Raw genomic sequence first — 25688 nt, 5'->3', positions numbered from 1 at the left:
GAGAAAATAACATGAAAGATACCCTTAAAAAAATCTTAAAAAATCTTTCCCAATTGAAATTAAGTGTTCCTTTTGATTAAGAACGTAATTAAAATGTTTCCACATATTATCTTTTAAAGGATTGATATACAGAGTTTCTTATGTTGAAACCAGTAGTTAAACTTCAGGTTGAAGTTGCTGTCAAATTGTGTATGGCTGTGCATGGGGCCTGAATGGTGGGCACAGTGAAGGTCCATGTTCACTGACCTGCTTGGGATAGAATCTGAGTATTTTTCTGGATGGCTAAAAAATTTCAAGTCATCAAAAACTATCTTTTAAAGAATTCTGGGAATTAAATTTTGCCTTTTTTTTTTTTTTTTTACTAGAACTTTTTAACTACAGTGGCTATTCTTTTGGAAGCAGGAGCTTTTGTTAATGTCCAGCAGAGCAATGGTGAGACTGCTCTAATGAAGGTAAATATTTCACTTCGGTCTTGACAGATGTTCCTGTTGGTACCCTGATTGCCAGGCACTCTCCTGGGGGTTGGGAATATGATGGGGAACAGGACACAAATGTGTAGGAGAAACAGGTCAGCAAAATTAAGAGTTGATGTGAGCAATAATGTGATAGGAATAAACCCAGAGAGCCATGGGATTACATAAAAGTTGATACCTGGCTGAGCAGTGCGGATTCAAGGTGGGACAGGGTAGAACATCTGGCTGGCTCAGTCGATAGAGCATATGACTCTCGATCTTGGGGTCATAGGTTTTGAGCCCCATGTTGAGCATAGAGATTACTTAAAAAAAAAAAAGAGGGTGGATGTGATAGGTGGCTGAGCTGCATCCTACGAATGATATATAAGCTGGCAGGGATGAACTGTGTAATCAGGAACTGGAATAGGATATGCAGAGAGCTGGGAGTGGAAAAGAACATGATATACTTTCATTATTATTTTACATTGGCGGATTCATCTCTTTAGCCTCCAATTTCTTCATGCATATTTGGAATTGTGGTTTGCTGACCATTTTGAGTGGAAGGTTGTTAAAGCCTCCCCCATGACTATCCCTTTAATGACCTCTCCCTGTTTAGCAGTTTTGTTTTTGCTTCTCCTGGGGCTAACCTCAGTCTAACTACTGTGGTAGTTTAGGTTCCTGGCCTAAAATGCCATTAGGACAGAGCAGGTCCTGACATCGAGCCATGCATTAGTTCCTGGTGTGGAGGCTCTGTCTTACTGCTGCGTTTGTAGATATAGTTTTATGCAAGAAATTGACCCAAGTGGGTGTTTGTCTATAGTACCTATTTTCAGCCGTCTTTCCTGAGTCAGTAAGAGAGCAAGGCCGGGGTTCACCTATCCCCTCAACCTTCCTCCATGCTCGAGATGTGGACCTTGCTCACTGCTTGTGTTGCCATATCATTTTTGGTTTATGGAAATGCTTATTTTGTTCAGGAGTCCTACTTTTGAGTTTTAATTTTCCTTTGTGTCTTCTGTTGCCATATGCTTAGAGAAGAATTGGCACATCAAATATGAATTAAAACTTTGTCTTATTGAGAAATCACCAGGTACATTCTAAACAGTAAATACCTAAGTAGTCTGGTGCATAAAGGTGTGCACGTAGGGCAGTGAGCATGGACATGGTCTACATCTGGAACAAGGAATTAGGATAACTTGGTCCTGAGAGTAGTTGGGAGCTGCTAAAAGGTTTAAGCTAGAGAAAGACATAATCAGAATAAAGGTGGTTGTTTTTAATGTCCCTTACTTAGTTCAGTAGGGGGAACGAATTGGTTAAAAAGAGAAGCAGTGGGGCACCTGGATGGCTCATTGTGTTAAAGCCTCTGCCCTCGGCTCAGGTCATGATCCCAGGGTCCTGGGATCAAGCCCCACATCAGGCTCTCTGCTCAGCAGGGAGCCTGCTTCCCTTCCTCTCTCTCTGCCTGCCTCTCTGCCTACTCTTTCTCTGTAAAATAAATAAAATCTTTAAAAATAAATAAATAAATAAAAAGCAGTTTGCAGACTTACAGGGATGATTTTAAAATTAAGTGAAATAGGGCTCCTGGGTGGCTCAGTTGGTTAAGTGACTGCCTTCGGCTCAGGTCACGATCCTGGAGTCCCGGGATCGAGTCCCACATCGGGCTCCCTGATCGGCAGGGAGTCTGCTTCTCCTGCTGACCTTTCTCCACTCATGCTCTCTCTCTGTCTCTCTCACTCTCCCAAATAAATAAATTCTTAAAAAAAAAAATTAAGTGAAATAGGGGCGCCTGGGTGGCTCAGTGGGTTAAGGCCTCTGCCTTTAGCTCAGGTCATGATCCCAGGTCCTGGGATCGAGCCCCGCATCAGGCTCTCTGCTCGGTGGGGAGCCTGCTTCCTCCTCTCTCTCTCTCTGCCTGCCTCTCTGCCTACTTGTGATCTCTGTCTGTCAAATAAATAAATAAAATCTTTAAAAAAAAGTCTTTAAAAAAATAAATAAGATTAAGTGAAATAATAGTCTGTACCTAGGTAGTGACAGTGGAGATAAAAGTGGGTAGACTGACCAGTGGTTTTATTTTATTTTTTTTTAAAGATTTTATTTATTTATTTGACAGACAGAGATCACAAGTAGGCAGAGAAGCAGGCAGAGAGAGAGAAAGGGAAGCAGGCTCCCCGCTGAGCAGAGAGCCTGATGCGGGGCTCCATCCCAGGACCTGATCATGACTTGAGCCGAAGGCAGAGGCTTTAACCCACTGAGCCACCCAGGCGCCCCAGACCAGTGGTTTAAGAAGATAGAACTCACAGGACTTGGTAATTGAAGGTGTTGCTTGGTAATCCTATTTCTTAATTTCAGGAACTCAGGCAGTATACAATGAGAGTGGGGTTGCATTTGAGCTAGGAATGCTCAGATGATGTTTCACATGTGTTCTTTAGCTCAAGAGAGAGGGGTCGGCTGTAGATTCAAATTCAGGTTCATCACTGTAGACAGCACAGTTACAGCCCTAGGGTGAGAGTGGGGTCACTGCTGAGAGTTGGAAGGGAAAGAAAAGCCAGAAATGGAAGGCAACCACATAGGGAAGACTGGAGAAGGAAGAGGAAGATCAGGAGAGAGAAGTATCCTGAGTGTTTCAAGGAGGCCTGCAGCATCTGCTGAGGCAGAGATGCCAGAGAAAGAGGCTGGGAAGTTCCATTGGGAAGTAGCACTGGAGAGGGTATTGGTGCCCTCATTTGTTGGGTATGAGGGGTGTGGGGTTGCACAGGGTGAGGAGGTGGATCTTGGATGTAGCAGGCACTTAGGAGTTGATCTGACAAGGAGGAAGGCAGTGTCCAGAGGGGAAGGGATCGAGGGACTATTTGTTCCTTCTTCCTAGAGAAGTGCTTAAAGCATATTTAAGTGCTGTCTAAATAAGACTGCCTATAACTGTATTTAAATTTTGTTTTTGTTTTGGTCTGGTTTTTGTTTACATTGGGGTTTTTTTGGTACTGGTTTCTTAAGCTTTAAGGATTTAGTATATTAAATTGGTTTTTAGAATTAGAAGAAATAAACACGGGGAGAGATTTTCAGAAATTTTTGAAATAAAATTTTAAAAACTTTTCATCTCAGAAATAATATATAAAATTGGTTGTTACCAGAGTGTGAAGGTGTGGAGAAACCACATTCTCACCCACTGATGTGGGGCATATAATTGGTTCCAGAAGGGCTTCTCAACCTTCTCCCTCCTGGCATTGTGGGCAGATCATTTGTAGCATGTATAACAGCATCCCTAACTTCTATACCAGATGCCATAAGTACCCACCCTGTAACAACCAAAAAGGTCTCCATACATTGCCTGAATTCCCCTGGGGGGCAAAACCACCCCAGTGGGAACCACTGAGTTACATCCTTTTGAAGGGCGTATTTGTCAGCTATTCCGTGAGATGCATGCCCTTTGACCTAGCACTTGGACAGCTTAAAAACCTACTCTAGAAATACTGTCTGGAGTGGTAGCATACCAGATGGACTTGTTTTTGTAGGAAAGCTTACTGGCTTGCCCTGGTCCTTTACAATATGTTATTTAATTTCAGCCTCAGTGTTGTGAGGTGGAAGTACTGTGATCCCCTTTCAACAAATGGAAACAGTGAGACTCAGAATTAGGGACTTACTTGACATCCCTTAGCCGGTAAATAACAGACAGGAGAGAACATAGATGTAGGTCTTTTTACTCTGGAAATGGTCTTTGAACTGTGTCCAGGTCCATCTTAAATTTGCTGAATTCAAATTTGTATCTATGCTTAATTAGTCTCCTTTAAAGCAGTCTTCTAGGGAAATGTTGAAATTACTTTGTGGTGCTGGGAGACTTGATCTGAAGAATGGAGCACGCTAGAGCTTAGGAAGGCCTGGTGTTTGTTCTGTTTTGGAACAGAAATATCTTTTTTAGAGTTGCCCATTTCCCCAGGAGTCAGGGATGAAATTGTAGCACAGATTTCAGTACTGTTCACTGAGTAAAAGGGGCATACCACTGTTTGTTTACTTAATAGTTTGTAACTCTTGGTGAGACCCTATGCCAGGTTTTTTTCTCCCTCTCCAACATTCTTGTCCTCTTCACAGAAATTCCCAAGCTCATGTGTGGAGAAAGGGGCAAACACAGATTGGTAGTTATCTCACAGCTAAGTAATTACTGTTCCTTTTTTCCCCATCGTAGGCCTGTAAAAGAGGAAATTCTGATATTGTACGACTTGTAATCGAATGTGGAGCTGACTGCAATATTTTGTCAAAGCACCAAAACAGTGCACTGCATTTTGCAAAGCAGTGTAACAACGTGTTGGTGTACGACTTGCTGAAGAATCATTTAGAGACGTAAGTGTGAGCGTGTGCCATGGTTAAGTCACAGAGTCTGTGTGGACACATCATGTGTATAATTGCTCAGATGAAGATTGTTAAGTGGAAGTCATGACAGGTTACTGTTCTCAAAATATCATAAATTTAGTAAGTGGCATATGAATTATTTTTCTGACAGTTATTGAGGTCTCAAACTTTAAAATTTAACACTGACACTCCTAGATAGGAGTATGTCCTTAAAAATCTTAATTATGCTCGTAATTTGACTCATGCTTTCTTAAAACTAATCTGTATTTCTTTTAAAATAGACATGATTTTTTCAGGCAATTTTAGGTTCACGGTGAAGTTGAGCTAAAAGTACAGAGTTCCTACATATCCTCTGCTTCCATACATGCACAACCTCCCCTACTAACATCTGTCCACCAGAGTGGTGCATTTGCTAAAACCAATGAACCTGCATTGACAGTTACCATCCAGAGTCCATGGGTTTACATTAGGGTTCACCTTGGTGTTGTGCATTTTGGAGTTTTGACAAATGTATAATGACGTATACCCACCATTAGTGTCATACAGAACAGCACTGCCCTAAAAATCCTCTGTGCTTTGCCTGTTCATCCCTTCCTGCCCCTGCCCCCCAACCCATGGCAATCACTGATCTTTTTGCTGTCTCCATTGTTTTGCTTTTTCCAGAATGTCATTGCAGTTGGAATCATAGTACTTGCCCTTTACAGATTGGCATCTTTCACTTAGTAATATGCATTGAAGATTCCTCCATGTCTTTTTTTTTTTTTTTAATTTTTTGTTTACTTTAATTCCAGTTAGTTAACATAGTATTAAATTTCAGGGGTACAATATAGTGATTCAGCAACTCTCTATATTACTCAGTGCTCATCACTCTTAATCCCCTTCACTGATTTCTCCCATCCCCCACCCACTCCCCTGTGGGAGCCATCAGTTTGTTCTCCATAGTTGTCTGTTTTTTTTATTTGTCTGTACAACTTGTAATCGAATGTGGAGCTGACTGTCAATATTTTGTCAATATTTTTCCTTTGTTCATTTGTTTTGTTTCTTAAATTCCACATGAGTGAAATAATATGGTTTTTGTCTCTGACTTATTTCACTTAGCATTATACTCTCTTGATCCATCCATGTTGTTGCAAATGACAAGATTTCATTTTTTATGGCTGAATAATTTACATACTACCTCTTCTTTATCCACTTACCATCTATCGATGGACACTTGGCTGCTTCCATAATTTGGCTGTTGTAAATAATACTGTATAAACATAGCAGTCCACCATGTCTTCTTCATGGCTTAGCTTATTTCTTTCTAATGCTGAACAGTATTCCATTGTCTGGATGTACCACAGTTTATCCGTTCAAGTTCATTCTTTTTCAGATGAATTCTAAATCATTTTATTTTAATTGAAAATCACACAAGTAATTTAGCTTTTTCCTTAAGAATTATTCTGGCTTACTCTGCCATCAACAAGGATGAAATCTTGCCATTTGCAATGATGTGCATGGAACTAGAGGGTATTACGCTAAGCAAAGTAAGTCAGTCAGAGAAAGACAAATACATGATTTCACTCGTGGAATTTAAGAAACAAAACAGATGAACATAGGGGAAAGGAAGGAAAAAATAAGATCAAAATTGAGAGGGAGGCAAACCACCAGAGAGGCTGAACTCTAGGAAACAAACTGAGGGTTGCTGGAAGGAAGGGGGTAGGGATAATCAGGTGACAGGCATTAAGAAGGGCACTTGATGTAATGAGCACTGGGTGTTATATGTGACTGATGAAACACTAAATTCTGCCTCTGAAACTAATTTAAAAAAAATTATTTTGACAACACGTAATAGAAACATCACATACAGTAGTTAATACGAATAAGATGTTTATTGTTCAAAATAATAGGGAGTCTAGAGGTATGACTTGGATCTTCATGCTTACATTATAAGATTTCATTTTACATCATAGTTACTCCAATTCCAGGATCTATATTCTAGGCAGAAAGTAAGGTAAATTTCAGATGAGAGACAAAAAACAAACGAAAATGGCATGTACGTCGTGAATCTCTCCAGCCTTTGCTGGGAGCTTTACCCAACCTGTAATTTCTCTGTGTGTCCATGACCCAACACAGTGGATTTCCACTCCTAAAACCTGAATATCTTGGGAAAACCAAATGAGTTGGTTACCTTACCTAGATAATTTAAAAATATTTTCTGAATTAGCACTAATCTGCATTAGCATTTTATTTAACTGTCTTCTATACTAAGTACTATAAAGTGTGTGTGTGTGTTTGTGGCACTTCTCAAATTTATTGTTCAGTAGAATTTTCATTTTCATTAGACAAATAAGTATTGAGTGCTGTCTGTACACCAGGGACTATTCAGAAGACTGGGAAGATGGAGACAGCAGCGGGGGTGAAATGACTGGCCCTCTTAGAGCCTAAATTCACTGTGACAACATAGACAGTAAGACAATGTGTCAGATGCTAAGTGCTAAAGAAAAATACACCAGGGAAGCAGGATGAGTAGGAAGTTACATTTATTTTAAAGGTTGATTTGGGAAGGCCTTTGTATTTAGCAGTTTGATAATATGACTCATGGTTATTTTCTACATTAATATTAACAACTCTTTCCTAGACTTTCAAGAGTAGCAGAAGAAACAATAAGGGATTACTTTGAAGCACGTCTTGCTCTATTAGAACCAATTTTCCCAATAGCATGTCATCGTCTCTGTGAGGGGCCAGATTTTTCAACAGATTTCAATTACAAACCCCCACAGAACATACCAGAAGGTAAGCCTATGTTTTTCTGTTTGAAAAGTGACACTGTAAATATCAGCTGATTTCTAATCAGATGAGATTGGGCGTGTTCAGGGTGGTATGGCCAGAGACTGTCAGCTGATTTTTAAATAGAACTCTGTGAACATATCTTCACAGAATCCCATTATGTATAATTATGTAAAATAGTTAACAGCAGAGCTACTCCGGCAGAAAAAGGTGACCCGGCTGATACCTACCATCCCAGGTGACTTTGAGGGATCCACGGAGCACTGTTAGCACTTGTTTAAAAACCATAGGGGTGCCTGGGTGGCTCAGTCGGTTAAGCATCCGACTCCTCATTTTGGGTCAGGTCATGATCTCAAGAGTCGTGATTGAGCCCTGAGTTGGGCTCTGTGCACAGCAGGACGTCTGCTTGAGATTTTCTCTCTGTCCTTCCACCCCCCTCAGATAAATCTTAAATTTTTTTTTAAAATGAAAAAGCATGGAAGTTGGAACCGTTCTTCCTGCCTTGGGTCTTGTCTTCTCTGCTTTAATGAAACCACCTTTTTTGCACCAGGAAAAAAAAAGTATGGAAGTTGGATCTTAATAGTTGTACTACCTTTTGTTAAACTTGAGTTTTATTAAAATAAAAAGTCAGTGTCTTGACCCATAGGAAAGTTGAATAGCAGGAGGTGGAAACTTTAGTTCTGGTTCCCAGCCTCTGCTTAACAGCTACTCTGCAGGCAAGACCATGACATGGGCATGGCCCTTCTCTAGGACAGGGACACAGCATAAACTGTTTAAGTGGAAAGAACACTGCCTTCATTAAAGTAGGAAACTGGGTTCTGGCTTTTTTGTTAAGCAAAAACATCCATTTAAAAAAATACGTATTGGGTGCTTGGGTGGCCCAGTTGATTAAGCATCTGCCTTTGGCTCAGGTCATGATCTCAGGGTCCTGGAATCAAGTCCTGCATCTGCGCTTTAGCAGGGAGTCTGCTTCTTCTTTTCACTCTGACTCTGGCCACCAGCCCTTTGTTCATTCTTTCTCAAATAAAGAAATAAATCTTTATATATATGTATGTATGTATTCATTAATGAAAATTTAATTAAAGACAGCTATTACATAACACCTGTGTTTAGTGAACTTGACATTGAAGAATCATTTGTGGTTTCAACTGTCCAAGTAGATAGTTTGCATTGCTGGGTAGTGAGCACAGGGTTGGGGAACAGAGTGTAGGGGTTGCTGAGCTGATCTGGACCAGTCTCCCAGCATTCACAACTTATGGGCTTCAGTGCACCTGAACTGTCTTAAGGTTACTAAATTTTCTTTTTCTGCACATACACAGTGTGGTTAACAGAAATCTTCTCTATCTGAAATCTTACCAAAGATGCCTTGTCATCCTGATACAAGATCCTGATAGGTTTTCCTGACCCTTGCTAGTCAGTATGGTCTCAGACTGCTCTGAGAGCTTGTTAGAGATGCAGACTGTCAGGCCCACCCAGACCTGACTCTCAGTTGACACCTTGGTAAGATCTCAGGTGATTTATGAACACACTTAAGTTTGAGAAGCACTGACCTTGGTTCCTTGAGGGGATTGTGATTGTGTTTAACATCCAGTTTGGAGAAAACATTTATACTGATAGCATGAAACAACTACTGGCAAATTAATTAGGGTTCCTCATGTCATAGTAGGTCTGTGAAGTTCAAGTATTTGTCAGAGTAGAGCTAATGAACACAACTTCCTTAGATCTAACTGATTTTGGTTAGAATAAACAGCACCTGAACGAAGGATTTTCACATAGGATTTTCACTGTAGACTACTAGTCCCCATTCAGGTCATTTTGAAGAGTTACCACCACTCTCCTCTATAGAGAGAGTAACAAATACTCAACTCAACCTCTGTCCCAGATCAGATGCTCATTCATAGTGGAGCTGAGGGGAAAAAGACAAGAAACAGTCCCTATATTGTGTGTAGGCCTTTTCTTTTGAACCTCAGCACTTTGGGAGCGGGTGTGGGGTGGGTATAGCATTTTAAGTAATCAGTATGACAAACCTTAAATAGCTTCGAAAGGAGAAGAAAGAGAGCTAGTGGTGAATCAGTGTGTCCTCCTTTCCCTGGGACCAGAACAAATAAAGCCAATGGTTCCTTGGGGGTCTCTTTTATGAAGTCTCCTCTTGTTTATAATTGGGCTGGATCAGTGTTTTTTCATCTTAAAAAATGGCATATCAGAAAGGTCATAGAGTTCATGTATCTATTTTCTGTTATAATAAAAGTATAGCTTTGTTCAGAAAAATGAGTCATGCAGAGTATTTTGGATATTCAGTGAAAGCTTCAAATCTCATAGTCCCCACCCTATCCCACCCTGCCAAAATAAGGTTTGGTATTAATCAGAAAATTTGGAAAAGGCAAAATACTATGTAAAATAAAATAGACAGTCACTCAAACCCAAACCCAGAGAAACCATCATAGAAGTTTGCTTCCATGGACATTTTACATACTCAGCAGCAACTTTTAAATACCCTTTAAGACCAAAATTAATGTAGAAAGCATATTTTTAAAAAATTTGTTCCCTGAGCTGTCAGTAGGGATCACTTGGACAAAAAATAGAAAGGGTCTGTGGTTTGAAAAATGCTAGGTAACACCACGTTTTGAATTTGGGACTCGGATTGTCTGGTATGAGTGGGCATCAGGCAGGGTGTGTTCCACCAGGCTTACTGAGGGGACCACTCCCAACTTGTACAGGTGCGCCTTCTTCAGAGTTGAAAGATGGCCATGGTAGGGTTGATACTAAAATCTATGTTTACATCTCCCTTATTCAGGCTCTGGCATCCTGCTGTTTATTTTCCATGCCAACTTTTTGGGTAAAGAAGTTATTGCTCGGCTCTGTGGACCATGTAGTGTACAAGCTGTAGTTTTAAATGATAAATTTCAACTTCCAGTTTTTCTGGTAAGATTTTCTGTAGTTCATTACTGAAAAATACATTCTTCTAATCCAGAAGCACAGATGACTTTTAATGGTGTGTTTTAATAAAATATGTTAATTACAGCTAAGCCAATTGGAAATAAGACAATAACCCATAATTACAAAGTAAAATTTTCCTAAATTCTTTAAGAGTCTGGATTTCTCATGTTTGATATATATGCCTTAAGTTATATTTATCATAATGTCTTAGAACATTCTGAATATAAATTCTTAAGGTGTAAGAAACGTACTGATTTTTAAAAATATTCTGCCTTTCCCCACCATTATAATTACAAACATTCACCTAAAGGAAATTTAGGGAATTTTAAAAATATACCCATTCTGTGATTCAAATACCTAGAACGTGGGTGTATTTATGCTTAGTTTTTTAATGGGTGTAGTTTTAGGTAACCATTATACTGTAATTTTGGTTTATAACAAAATATTATCAGCTATATAATTTTAACAAAAAAATGGTCTTGAAGAACCTGTGTGTACTTTTCTATACTTAGAATTCTTTCCTTAGGCTGACTTAAGCAAAGTCAATTGTTTATGAAGATTTTTAACACTCATGCTGTATATGGCTATCCATACACATTATACAAGCTAATCCAATCCTAAAGATTTATCTGGTTGCTGTTTTTGCAGATAAATCTTACAAGCTTTTTTGTCATTTGTATCTTTTTAATAAATCAAGAGAAAAGTAATCAGCAAATCGATATAAAGTATAAAATTTGTGTTCTCTTTTACATCTTTGGATTCTGAAATGTTTTAAGATACAATGATGTTCTTCAATGTAGAAGTTTGAGAGAACACTGACTGGTTGGTCTCTTTCCCTAGGACAGTCATTTTGTTTACTCGTTCAGCCCTGCTGCAGGCCTCAATAAACTCTTCATAAGGTTGACGGAAGCCCCTTCTGCCAAGGTGAAAACCCTTTCCTTACATTTAGTGCAGCTACTCATATTGCTACTTCAGATTACTTTATCGGCAGAAAAAAATTCCAAGAATGCTGTGTTCCTGGTGTGCCTGTCCTGGAGACCAGTGCTTTCTGGGATAGCAGTGCACCAAAATCTACAGATGTGTTAGACATAAATTGTGTGTCAAGAAAGGGACTGATGGGGTGCCTGGGTGGCTCAGTGGGTTAAGCCTCTGCCTTCGGCTCAGGTCATGATCTCAGGGTCCTGGGATTGAGTCCTGCATCAGGCTCTCTGCTCAGCAGGGAGCCTGCTTCCTCCTCTCTTATCTGCCTGCCTCTCCGCCAAATAAATAAATAAAATCTTTAAAAAAAAAAAAAGGGACTGATGGTAAGAATGCATCTCTCGGGTATTGAGCAGTCGAAGCTGTAGTTCTTGCCTTTGTTATTTAACGTATAACATTTTACGTATGTCCATAGGCTGTTCACTGAACACTGAAGCTGGACCAAAAGTCTATGTAACAAATAGTACATTTATTATAATAATCTAAAAATCAAGTTATAAGCACTTGGATTTTTTATTAAAAGTGTCAACCTAACACCCTGAATTGGTAACCAACTTGAGAACATTGCCAAATAAGACAAATCTTGGTTGTGTGAGTGTTTTCCCTTTCTGAAGAAAGAGAAACTTGATAGAGGTATCTGTACTGATACTTACGCCTGTTTTCTTTCAAAAGGTTAAACTGCTAATAGGTGCATACAGAGTACAGCTGCAGTGACGGAACGGAGAGTTGGGATGGAGTTATTTCCAGGCCTATTTTGGGACTCTGGCACAGCTAACACCTCCAGAACTGAAGTTTCATCTGTAAACCTCTTGCAGTTTCAGGCCTGTTATCTGTTACAGGCTCTAACACAGGACATGGTGGTTCTAATATATTATAAAATATAGATGTAAGTATTTGTGCCAGTGTTCTGAAATTTTGATGTTGTCTCCAGACTGCATAACTCAGTTTTTCCACAATGTGGAAAGGTACATGGGAGAATTATTTAAGAAAATTAAAAGTCTTTTTTCTAACTTGAAATTTTCTACTAGCCCTGGTGAATTTCTGCATTAAAAACAATTAAGTGTGGATGTGATATTCAAGTCACTGAAGCACTAAATAAGGTATCAATTTGCTGCCCTTAAAGGATGACTTTCTAACTTGGTAGGCAGATTTGAGAGAGGAGGTCTGAGCTGTTCGTAATATGCAGTTGCCACAGATCCTGAATTGGAGGTGACAACTTTGTGTATTTGCAGTTATCCTTTATTCTTTGAAAAGATAGTAAATCAGAATCTAAGATACAGAAAAAAAAAAGAAAGAAAAAAAAATGTAAGCTGGGACACTATGGGGCCTAAAGAACATAGTACTTGGGGACTTTTATCCTTGTTCTTTCATCTGTCAAGTAATTTTCAAAAGCCAGATCCTGTGCCCTTATTACGAACACTAGGAAGGCCAGCCAAGGTTTATTTGCCATACTGTGCCTCATGTGAAGAGTTTCTCTTTCTAGAGATTCCCCACAGATCTCTCATAGTCTCTTAAGAAATATTTGGCTAACTAAAAGGTCAAACTCAGTCTGGACTTGGAGATTATAAAATTATTTAGTTCATGATTGGTTTTATAATTTTAATGAAAATTTTTCAGAATGTCATATAGTAGACCACATACATTGTATAGACATTTCAGAGAGCCATTTTTACTTTACGTACTGCCTTTTCCTACAATGTTCTCAATAAAACACCAAATGTTGGTCTATTTCTTTGTATCTCAAGTCTCAGGACTTCAAAACCAGGGGGATACTAATGTGTAATTTTTTAGCTAAATGACAGCTGGGATTGTAATTTTTTCATCTACATTGAGTCATGTATGACTAGCACTGTATCTGACTTCACAGCTTTCTAGGGAAAAAGTTGTGAGATTTGAGTTAACAGTGGGGTGGGTCAGGAACAGTCAGGAAGAAATGGGTTTTTATAGAAAATTTCTGTCTCAAAATCATGCTTAAGATAGTATTAGCTTGGGGCACCTGGGTGGCTCAGTGGGTTAAGCCTCTGCCTTCGGCTCAGGTCATGATCTCAGGGTCCTGGGATCGAGCTCCACATGAGGCTCTCTGCTCAGCGGGGAGCCTGCTTCCCCTTTTCTCTCTGCCTGCTGCTCTGCCTACTTCTGATCTCTGTCAAATAAGTAAGATCTTAAAAAAAAAAAAAAAAAAAGATAGTATTAGCTTTACAAGAGGCAAGTTAATCCAAGAGGCAAGGCCAGGATAGAAATAAAGTAGGAAATCTGATGAATAATTTCCTTAGAAGTTTAGGTTCAGAAGTATGAAAGCTGGGAAGTCAGCAAGGTTTAAAAAACAAACAAAAAAAAACAAAACAGGGGCACCTTGGTGGCTCAGTCTAGTTAAGCATCTGCCTTGGACTCAGGTCATGACTGAGCCCCACATCAGGCTCCCTGCTCTGTGGGAAGCCTGCTTCTGTTCCCTCTCTCACAATCTCTCTGTCAAATAAATAAAATCTTTAATTTTATTAAATAAAATATTTAAAAACCAAAAACATGTAACATGAAGAAAATAACTGAGCAAGTTATTTTGACAGAAGCAGGGTCAGGGAAGGAAGACAAAAGTGTGAGATTTGAGGTAACACAACCTTTGAGTTGTCCATCTCAACTTCTACCAGTTTTATTTATGCCAGATGTGGCAGTAAGTTATGTAAACAGTTGTATCTACTAGGAATAGAAAATAGAGCCACAGAATTTAATACCTTTTGTTCTAAACTATACCTTCCCTATAGCCAGATGAAAACCATACTTGTCCACTCTGAAAGTTCTGGTTTCTTTTTTTTGGACAGATAGAGATCACAAGTAGGCAGAGAGGCAGGCAGAGAGAGAGGAGGAAGTAGGCTCTCCGCTGAGCAGAAAGCCCGATGCAGGGCTCGATCCCAGGACCCTGAGATCATGACCTGAGCCGAAGGCAGAGGCTTAACCCACTGAGCCACCCAGGCGCCCCTGAAAGTTCTGGTTTCTTCAGGATGGAGAAGACTTGGATCGTTTAGAGACTCGCACTTGAGTGGTTTCTTGCTGGTTCTCTGACTAGGCAGCTAATTCCATCAGATACTGATAATGCTGCTACTTTGACATTTAAATAAAATTTGTACAGAGTGTGAGCCATGGTTTCTGTAGAAAACCATTTCTCAAGCAGCACCTTACCAGATGATTTACAGATTTGCTTAGTACTATAGGTCAAAACCAAAGCAGTCTTCTTAGAAAGCATATACGATACAGAATATGTAACTGAGCTTTATATCTAGGCCATGGGCAATCTTATTATAAGCAGATCGTCAAAACTAGGATGCATCATTGTTCAGCCAGACTCAGAGAAAACCAAATAGTACACATTTTTATTTCAATTTTATATTAACTTAAAAAAAATCAGGAACACCTGGATGGTTCAGTTCGTTAAGCATCTGCCTTTGGCTCAGGTTGAGATCTCAAGGTCCTGGGTTTGAGCCCCATGCAGGACTTCCTGCTCGGGGAGTGGGGGGAGTATGCTTGTCCCTCTCCCTCTAACCCTCCCCGCCCACCACTCGCTCGCTCACTCTCAAATAAATTAAAAAAAAAAAAAAAATCCTCTCCAGTGCATATGGCAGTAAGGACAACATAACTGGGTTATTCAATTAAGTTCTATATCATTCAGATCTGGTCCACTCTAATGAGAAAGCACATACATGTTTTTTTTTTTTTTTAAAGATTCTTTTTATTTATTTGACAGAGATCACAAGTAGGCAAGAGAGTCAGGCAGAGGGGTGGGGGTGGGGAGCAGGATCCCTGCTGAGCAGAGAGCCGGATGCGGGGCTCAATCCCAGGACCCTGAGATCATGATCTGACCTGAAGGTAGAGGCTTAACCCTCTGAGCCACCCAGGCACCCCATACATGCTTTTTTATCGCAACAGTACCAAAGAGCAGCATCCAGTATCCAAACTACTCAAATGTTGAACAGGTTCAGTTAGGGAGTTTGGTTTAGCTCTGAGAAGAGGTCAGTTGCGTATATTGTCTTCCCAAGTCATTCCTGTCTTATTCAGTGAAATGTCAGGAGGCTGCAGTTTGAAGCTCAGGTGTTTTTAGAATTGACTCGGTGTTAACACTGGTAGCTTTTAAAGTAGGAAAATACTAGTGGTGGAAAAAGGCTTAGCATCCAGAATATTAATGGTGAAAGGACCTGATAAAGCATTTACCATGCAAGTCTAATGTCTTTAAAGCAATGAGGATAATAAGCAAAGACCAAGGAAAAGGAGGATATACACACCAGCACTATCAAAAAGTGATTTATGAAATAAGAATTTGGAAAATCTTAATATTTTATGCAGTTAATTTTCATAGCCTAAAACTATGTAAACCCTTAAAATTGTTTTAAGTTTTTAAAGCTTTATTGGTCCAAGTGTTAGTAAGTAAGTAAAGTAAGTTGGTAAGTAAGTAAAGTTGGTTACCAACCAAGTTGGTTGGTAAGTAAATGCAGAGAACCACTAATTAGAACCCACACTGCTTTCCTCCATCCAGTGCTGACTTGCAGATAATGCTCCTTTCAGACCAGATCTGGGATTTCTAAGCCTTAAATCTCCCTCCAAGTACAGAAGAGCGTTACTAGTAAGGTAGAAAATTGTAATTACAATGAGTAAACAATCAAATAAGGACCAAATTAAAATCGGGAAATAGTCCTCTGCCAACACCCAGAGCTCCCAAGGACCCCAGCTGGAATCCTAACCCTAATACTGGGCATCAGTTTAACTTGGAAGAAATTAATTTTCCAATACTGTACAACACACACTGCCTTGCTCATATCCACCATTCTTTGCTTTCTTTGGGCTAAAAAATAAAATATATGGCTTTAGTAAAACAAGATCTTTCTCACAACAATGCCAAATTCCATGATGAGCTCCTTATCTTGGGGACTGACCCAAAATTGCAGGCCACGTGGGGTGGTAAAAAAAAATCCCTCTAATGGTTCCCATTTATAGGACGTTAAAAGGGAAGTATGTTGGTTATTCTGTATTTGTGGGTTACTACACCATACTACATTCCATGGCAAGACGACATGAAGGGGTAGGTATACATCTTAATAAAAAACAACAACAACAACAACAAAAAACCACCTGAATGAAAATGGAAGTCTGCATTATTCCAGATTATTTTAACCAAAGAAAACTCCATGAGGCATAATGTCAAATGTTAGGATTACTCATACATCCGTAAGTTGTTTATTCATACATTCTTAAGTTGTTTATATGGAGTAATAAATTCACAAATGAAATGAGTTTGTTTTCTGGCTTGTTTCTCCTATGTCTTTAAAAGCACTTCGCCCACAAAATGACCTGAAAAAAAGATAAATTCGTTAGCAAACAGAAATTAGTATCTATTGTGTATCTGCTATTGGAAACACAGAAATTTCAGTTACAGAGGAAATAATTTGCCGGGCTAGAGTCACTGAGCAACAGACCTAAAAAATATTCAAGAACTGAATTAATACGCTGGATTTATAAAATTTTCTTCAGTAATCCACCTCTGTAATTAGTATTTTGTTGTGAGCTCGTATAGAGATTAAGTGCTTGGAGAGTTAAATACGTTAATGCTGAGGAAAAAAAAAAAACAGCAGTGGTTCTGAAAATGCAGTCCTCACACCAGAGCAACACCAGCTGTTAGAAATGAGACCTCTCAGGCCCTCTAAATCATACACATTGGATCTGCAGTCTTTGTTCTAACAAGCCTCCAGGGGGTTCTGCTGCCCCTTGAAAATGTGAGAACCACTGTTTCAAAGGATAACCTGAGGATACCCTATTTTTATAAGACTTCTGCACTTTATTAACATCTATAAACTTACTAAAAGTATCTTCCTGAAATGACTTTCTTTTCCATTGACTAGAAAATCTGTAATGAAAAGCAATTATTTTAAATAAATACTATTCATCTCTTACCAAAATTAACTTTAAAATCATAAAGTTCCAATGACTGATCCACTTGACAAGCTTATAAGATCTCTCGCTCTGATAACCACATAATGAATGCCACAGCTTTGATCTGTGGTGCAGTTAGCCTATGCACATTAAATTTGTTTCCCCTTACCCACATACTTTGAGATTATTTTTTCAAATTTTATTTAATAAAGAACTTACAAATAAAGCAATTTGAAAATTCAACAAAAGGTCTACAGAATATTTACAAAGTAATTTTCTATAATTTCAAAAGGCAATTCTAATTTTTTAGTTAATAATTCCCTAGGTTGGCGGCTCTCTAACAGAAAACAGTTTACCTGAACGGCTTTTATTTTTTCACCTTTTTTTAAGATGAAAAATGCAGGGCTCCAACTCATTGAGCATGAGGTCAAGACCTGAGCTGAGATCAAGATCTGGACACTCAACTGACTGAGCCACTCACCAGGCACCACCCTGCCTTATTTTTTAAAGTAATCTCTATAACCCAATGTGGGGCTTGAACTCCTGACCCAGAAACCAAGAGTCACATGCTCTCCTGACTGGGCCAGCCTGGCACCCCTACCTGGAGGCCTTTTAAAAATAAAATACTGCATTGCTGAATCCCACCCCCAAGTTTCTGTTCAGTAGCTGGACCTGAGAATGTGCATTCTTAAGCTCCTAGATGGTCTAGGAACCAGCTTTGAGAATTACCCAAAGTTAATTTTCTAGAGCTGGATAACAGAACACAAAACAGAGTTCTCACATTATTGTGCTGCACTGGCATCAGATACTTTAAAAGGGTGAAATTTCTCTTACCAGTGATTCTCAACACAATATGCATCATTCAAATCCCCTGGGATTGTGTTAAAATGAGCGTTAAGATTCATTTGGTCAGGTGTGTTCTGAGATTGTGCACTGCCAAAAGCTCAAAAGGCTGATTCTCCTGGTTCCTGGGACCATACTTGTAGAAGCAAGAACAGAAGAGATGGTAAATCATTACAAGATAAAGTAGGAAAGAAATACCCTTAAAATAATACTTTGTGGATCTATAAGGATGACCGTATACCATCACTGGAAATTCTGTCATGAAGGTCACAATGTAAATGTTCCTATAAAAGTTTATATCTAGGGGTGCCTGGGTGGCTCAGTGGGTTAAAGCCTCTGCCTTCGGCTCAGGTCATGATCCCGGGATCCTGGGATCAAGCCCCGCATTGGGCTCTCTGCTCAGCAGGGAGTCTGCTTCCCTCTCTCTCTCTGCCTGCCTCTCTGCCTGCTTGTGATCTCTGTCAAATAAATAAATAAAATCTTTAAAAAAAAAGTTTATATCTAACTTAACAAGATAATAGGAAAATTGTTACCTTTACAAAAGGTAGAAAGCAGTGAAGAAGATATGGAACTAGTATCCCTAGTATCAATCTGAATTTATGATATTAAACCTTTTTTTTTTAGTTTTTTTTAAAGATATTTTTTATTTATTTGACAGAGAGAGAGAGAGAGGTCACAAGTAGGCAGAGAGGGAGGGGGAAGTAGGCTCCCTGCTGAGCAGAGAGCCCAATGCGGGGCTCGATCCCAGGACTCTGGGATCATGACTGGAGCCGAAGGCAGAGGCTTTAACCCACTGAGCCACCCAGATGCCCTGATATTAAACCATTTTTAAGATTATACACTTTCCAAGGAACTAAGGCTTCTAGACTTGGGATTACTAAAAACCAAGAGGGTTTTTCTTTTCTTAATAAAGACCTGTTTGATAGGTCATTTTTACTCTCAGTTCATTTTTATCTGAGGACAAATACTAACCAAGGAAAGATGAGGGCAACCTGGAGCTAAAAATAGCCTCCAACTTGGCTCAGAGAGAAGGGCAGTGACCCTGGGGATCCTCTAATACAGGCAGAGAAGCAGAGGTTTCAGCTTCTACTATAAACTATTCACTAACATTCCACTAATTCAAAGCATGGGTACCAATACTACATATATTCATGAAATCAGCAGTGCCAGGATCAGGAAGTATGGTTAAGGAAACAGAAGGAAGGAACAATGTTTTAACAGACACTGACTAACCTGAGAGGAAATACTGACACACCAGGAGTTCCTAGTCTCTGAACTTGATTCATCCCAGAAGCCAAAATTCAGGAAGCTTCATCCATGTTTTCTTTCACCCTCCTAGGAATACAAAAAAGTCAAATTTAGCCAGTTTCCACAATCAATAAAATGGCAGAAGTATTAAAGTTCTTAATAGTAATCAGTTTTCATTCAGGAAAGATTTTCCTTTGCATTCATTTTCTTGGAGAATATCAACAGACTTAAAATTCAGTTCAATTTTATGTTTTGGCTTAAACACCACTAAATCCTAAAAGTTGAGTCTCCCAAGTCTGCTAATAATTTTAAAATATTAAGAGCTTATTTTGCTAAATCCTTGGTTTTTATTTCCATAGGCGGGTCGTCTTTTCTGCATTGTTGATCCCTCAGCACACTACTGCTTGAAATCTTATAATCCAAAATTCTACATAGGATCCTGATCCCTACTCTAATCTGGAACATTTTATTGTACTTGTACCAGGGCAGGGCACACAAATACATTTCCTGTATCCCATCAGAAAAAGACTTACCTGACCCCCAAATACTAGAAACAACTACTCTAAATTAGTATTGTTTCCAAAACCCATCTGGATCTCAAATACACCTGAAAACTGGATGGAGATGAACAGTCCCCTCCCCCAAATTTGTACGTAAAAAAATATGCACACAAAATTCTACATGTAATTTAAGGGGATTCCAAATGATCCAACAGGACCCATGGTCCCAGTTATAAAACTTTAATATTTTTTCAAACAAGGCATGCCAAAAATCAACAAGAAATTATCTTTTCTATATTTCCACCTACAAGCAGCATTATACTATGCAGGATCCTTGTTAGGTATCTGTCAGTAAAGTCATTAAGGCATTCTTAAGTTGGTTTAGTACATATTTGTACTTCTGTAATTTTATCATCTTTAGTAAAGTTACTGCAGAGAAGAAGAATGGAACGCATCAACCAAACTGCACAACTGAACTATTCAAAATACTATCTTCTCAACTTTGCAAAAATGTGAACCCGCAATTTACAAAGCTTTCATTACCTATATTGAAACCTAGGAAGGTAATCTCTAGAATTATCTAAGTTTAGTTGCCAATATTTAGTCTTTAAAAGGGTGGCTTAATATATGAATACTCAAAATCACTAGCATTCTGTTTAAAGTGGTCTTACAAAGAAGTGACGAGGCTTTTGGTACACTGGACTGTCATCACCACTAACAATTACAGTGAGCTACTGTACATGAACATCCATTCCATGGTACTCCTAATTTGGATTTAAAGTCTGTAAAGTCCTAGAAAGTTGATACACAAAGACAGCTGATACATTTATTTTCTGATGCTAAAGAACAGCTGTCTCTATAAAGTGATACTATTAAATACTTGGGGCGGGGGACACCAGCCAATAATTACATTAAAAAAATTCTTAATTGAAATTTTAAAGCACAACTGTAACAAGACTATGATACCACTTTGGATGAAACTGGTCCATTTTGGGGTGCCTGGGTGGTTAAAGCCTCTGCCTTTGGCTCAGGTCATGTTCCCAGGATCCTGGGGAGCCTGCTTCCTGGAACTCTCTCTCTCTCTGCTTAGCGGGGAGCCTGCTTCCTCTCTCTCTCTCTCTGCCTGCCTCTCTGCCTACTTGTGATCCCTCTGTCTGTGTCAAATAAATAAATAAAATCTTAAAAAAAAAAAAGAAATTGGTCCATTTTTAAATTTTAGGATAAAACTGGCTCAATAAATGTTGCATACAAGTTCATGTTTGATTTTACCTTCCCATGCCAAAACATATGAATTGTTAAGAGTGAAAAATGACTACTCTAACCATACCCTAGTCAGAAACATACAATATTTTCTAATGACTTTTCTTAAAGAACAAAACATTGAAGAAATGGAAAGCCATTCTTAACAATTACTAACAATGCACCTAACATTCTCCCCTCTGAGTTAGAGAAGGTATCCTTTTCCACTGAGTACACAATCCTTACATTACATATAATTTGTGTAATATATAATATAATAAATTATAATATATAAATTACAATAGAAGTATATAAATTACAATAATATATAAATTACAACAGAAGTACATTCTAAGAAAGGAATGTATAAAATATAGATACTTCAGCAAGCATGGAGGCTCAAAATACTCTATAAAGGGGTTCAAATTAGTTTTACAGTAATTTACAAAAATTTGTTTAAAATAAATCGTAAATATCTATGAAACAGGAGTTTAGCAATGGCTCATGTTGAAAAGGCTTTGCCAAAAATCAATGTAAAAGGTTATGATTTCTTCTGAAGTAGATTCCGATGTTATCAAACCATAAAGGAGCCCATTCTTTTATTGGCATGCTCTGCAGCAGGGTTTACCTTCTGAGGAGCATATGTTCTGAAGTTTGAGGTATGGTGGTGGGAGGATATCCATATTATCAAACATTACCATCAGAAAGGGCATATATAGAATAGAGCTCACAATCTAATATGATCCTTTGCTTTCATGAAAAAGACAAAGACCGCACCACCAACCGCTAAAGCAATAAATAAACGGAACACTATTATTACAGGGAATTCACAACAGTGAAAATATGTAACACACTCCTTAGTGAAGTAATTTTATTTCAATGTTAACTAAAGATTTTCTTTAAGCAACAAAGAATATATCTTTGGGGCGCCTGGATGGCTCAGTCAGTTAGGCATCCAGCTCTTGATTTCAGCTCAGGTCATGATCTCAGGGTCCTGGGATTGAGCCCTACACTGGGCTGCTCTCTCAGTGGGAAGCCTGCTTGAGCATTCTCTCCCTCCCCCTCTGCCCCTCCCCTGGCTTGTGAAAGCATACGCTCTCTTGCTCTAAAATAAATCTTTAAAAAATTAAAATATATCTTCAAAGAGTATAAGGAAATAAGTGTCTGATTAAGTGAATAATATATCCAAAGAAATTAGGCCAAAAATTTAAAAGTCATCATCCCAAGGACATGCGTAAACACCCACGAAAGCAGATCTCTAAAACAATGGACAATACTACAAGTTCATCCTTTTTGATGTAATACATTTTCAACCGAAGACAATGTAACAGATTACATTTCCAGTTAACTGAACAGTTAGTTGGAAGTTAGAAAAACATAAAAAAATTTCAACATTTTAAGTTTTCACTTCTTTTGGATTAAAAATAGGCACTAAGGGGCACCTGGGTGGATCAGTCTGTTGGGTGTCTTGACTCTTGGTTTCAGCTCGGGTTATGATCTCAGGGTTGTGGGCTCAAGCCCTGAAATTGCGTTCTGTGCTCAGTGTGGAGTCTGCTTGTCTCTCTCTCTCTACTCTTCCCCGACTTGTGCTCTCTTTCTCAAACAAATAAAATCTTTAAAACAAACTGTCAGCAAACAGGGCTTTGATTTTTTTAATCAAACCCATGTATCTTCTACCCACATTAGCATGCCAGACATCATAATAAATGTTCAATTACATAATTTCTATTTTCTAGCTGATATTTTACAAAAAGCAAAAGTCCGTAATATGAACATTCAATTCTGCATTCCCAACATCATCTGGCTTTCCAAAATTCTAATCAAGACACCCATGTTTTTTTACATCAATAGGTTATACACAGATAAGTAAGTTTTACAATGGCTAGCAATGAAATCACACAACCTAGTTAGTGATAGTTGTCCCCCCCCTTACCCACGGTTTCACTTTCTGTAGTTTCAGTTACCCACAGTCAACGGTGGTACAAAAGCAGAAGATCCTCTTCTGATGTTTTGTCAGAAGGTCAATAATAGCCTAATGCTACTTTACCATGTCTACATTGTTTACCTCACTTCATCACATTTTACCACATAGGCATGTCACCAGAAAGGTAACAGAACAGTAAGACATTTTGAGAGACACCACACTCATATAACTTTTGTTACTGTATACTGTTATAATTGTTCTGTAATTGGTTATTGCTACTAATCTCCTCCTATGCCTAGTTTATAAATTAAAGTTTATCATATTATGTACATGCAGGAAAAAACATATTTATAAGGTTTGGTACTATCCGAAGCTCAGGCATCCACCAGGGTTCTCCGAAGTGTCCCCCTCAGATAAGGAGGAGCAGGACTAGCAAGGAGGGTATGAAAGGCAAATATGCTCCACATAAAAAGGTATCCGAAATGCCACAAAATGTATGAAAAATTACTAGGGAAATGTGTATTAAAAACCACAATGATACACCTCTACATACTCACTACAACGGCTAAAACAAACATGACAATACTGAGTTCTGGGAAGGATGCAGAGCAAAACAGAAATCATGTACACTGCTCATGAGAGTATAAAGTAGGACACACATTTTAGAAAATTGTTTGGCAGTTTCTGAGAAACATACATATCCCCTATACTCAGCAATCCCACTCCCAGATATTTTCCCCAAGAAATAATGAAATGTGTGAATGACTTGTACAACAATGTTCATAGCAGCTTAATCATAATAACCCTAAACTGGAATCTACCCCAAGAATACATCAATAGGACACTGGAAAAAAAATGTTCCACATTCACTTAATGGTACACTATGCAGCAATAAGAGAGAACCAACTGCTGATATGCAACAACACAGATAAATCTCAAAAATACTACGCTGAATGAAAGAAGCCAGAGGCAAAGAGTATACATTCTATGATTCCATTTACATTTTTCAAAAACAGGCAAAACTAATCTGTGGTGACCAAAATAATACAGAGGTTGTTTTGATACAGGATGTACTGACTGGAAAGGAGCCCCACAGATAGGTGGTTTATGAAAAATGAGGTTGTCAAACCAAACAAAACTCACAAATTTAAGTGACAAGCTATTCCAAATTTTTAAAAAGCAGGATTGTAAGGTTAATTTTTTCCCAAGATTATTTAAGTCAGCTCTACACCCACCGTGGGGCCCAAACTCAGGACCCTGAGTTCAAGAATCACATATTCCAGACAAAGCCAGCCAGGCACCCCGGGATTTTAAGTTTTTTTAGATTCAAGAATCAGAGAAAGATCAACTCAAAATTAAGAAATAAGTACATAAAACAAGGTCTCGTTTTGAGTAAATAGGTAAGAATCATTCATAAATACTATTAAATAACACTGAAATCTAGAAAATACTAAAGAAAAAATAAAGATTTAGGTTTTGCAGCTTTATTGAGGACAACCAGGTTTTTCAGGAAAAGTTTACTGATATATATGATGTACATATAAATACACACACACACATACTATCTTTTTTCTCCAAAGGTCAAACACTCATATGAAATCTAATGAAGTACAAATTGATGACTTACATCATACATAACTAATGACTTCTAAGAAAAGTTATAACTGAGTCAATTTCAAGGTCCCAGACCTGTTTTTAGAATTAAATGATTCTTACGTAACAGACAGTTCTTGGGCCTTCTGACTTATGAGGGGTAGACTGTGAATTCTCTAAGGCAAAAGGACTCACACCACAGGTGCTTACTGTAGTTTGTTGAATCAGTGAGGAGGCTGTTTTTCCAAGGTCATACTGGAAGTTATTAGCAGAACCCAAATGAGGTTTTATGGCACACAGTTTTGTCTCAAAATTGAGTGTAATGAATGCAAAATTACTGGAAATGTTTAACAAACCCTGGTGGTGACTGAAAATGAGAAATAGCATAAGTAGCATTAATGGTTTTAAAAAGGGACTGCAGGGGGGCCCAGTGTTGCAAGCCAATTGTGATGAGGTCAACAATGGCTTGTGACTGAAAGACACCACTGAAAAATTTCAAACTTAATTTTGTCCCCAATTCCAACAAAGGCATTTGGAAGGAAGGAAGGAGGGAGGAAAAAAAAAGCAGCAGCATTATCCTCTTGTGATCACCTAAGATTTCTCAAGCACCCCTCCCCCCAAAGCCAAAGAAAACATATCCTTGATCATTGCCTAATCAGGGTTAAGTTTTTTATGTTGTTTTTTTTTTTTTTAACATAATATCTATGCCCAATGTGGAACCTGAACTCATGACCCAAGACCAAGAGTCTGAGGCGCCCCAGGGTTAAGGTTATTAAAACAAGGTGGAGTACAGTAACAGTAAATTGCATTTTTGGTTCAAGATAAAAAGATCGTTATTAAAAACTTACATGTATGGCTTCCACTACTATTTTCTTTAAAAGTTCAATACTTCAAGTATTATTATTATTATTATTTAGTGTATCAATCATGTTCATATATAATGAAAAAAGCACT

At 38.5% G+C, this 25688-nt stretch overlaps 2 protein-coding genes across 2 annotated transcripts in view; one reads left to right on the top strand and one right to left on the bottom strand.

The window, feature by feature from the left end:
- Positions 1-13202, top strand: part of MPHOSPH8 (M-phase phosphoprotein 8) — a 53925-nt gene extending 40723 nt beyond the window's left edge. Inside the window, exons 9-14 of the mRNA XM_080798288.1 lie at positions 366-452; positions 4627-4781; positions 7411-7565; positions 10354-10481; positions 11337-11420; positions 12147-13202. Of these exons, the coding sequence (XP_080654414.1) occupies positions 366-452; positions 4627-4781; positions 7411-7565; positions 10354-10481; positions 11337-11420; positions 12147-12188 (651 nt within the window). The 3' untranslated portion in view covers positions 12189-13202. The remainder of the gene's footprint in view (positions 1-365; positions 453-4626; positions 4782-7410; positions 7566-10353; positions 10482-11336; positions 11421-12146) is intronic.
- Positions 13203-16658: 3456 nt separating this feature from the next.
- PSPC1 (paraspeckle component 1) overlaps positions 16659-25688 on the bottom strand; it is a 101793-nt gene continuing 92763 nt past the window's right edge. Inside the window, exons 7-8 of the transcript XR_013966530.1 lie at positions 19464-19565; positions 16659-16808 (exon numbers count right to left, since the gene is read on the bottom strand). The gene's annotated coding sequence lies outside the window, so the exon portion shown is untranslated. The remainder of the gene's footprint in view (positions 16809-19463; positions 19566-25688) is intronic.

This window comes from Martes martes (assembly GCF_963455335.1).
Source record: "Martes martes genome assembly, chromosome: 3".
NCBI classification, from domain to species: domain Eukaryota; kingdom Metazoa; phylum Chordata; class Mammalia; order Carnivora; family Mustelidae; genus Martes; species Martes martes.
The sequence above is the reverse complement of the archived record's forward strand: the minus strand, read 5'-3'. Positions and strand labels throughout refer to the sequence as shown.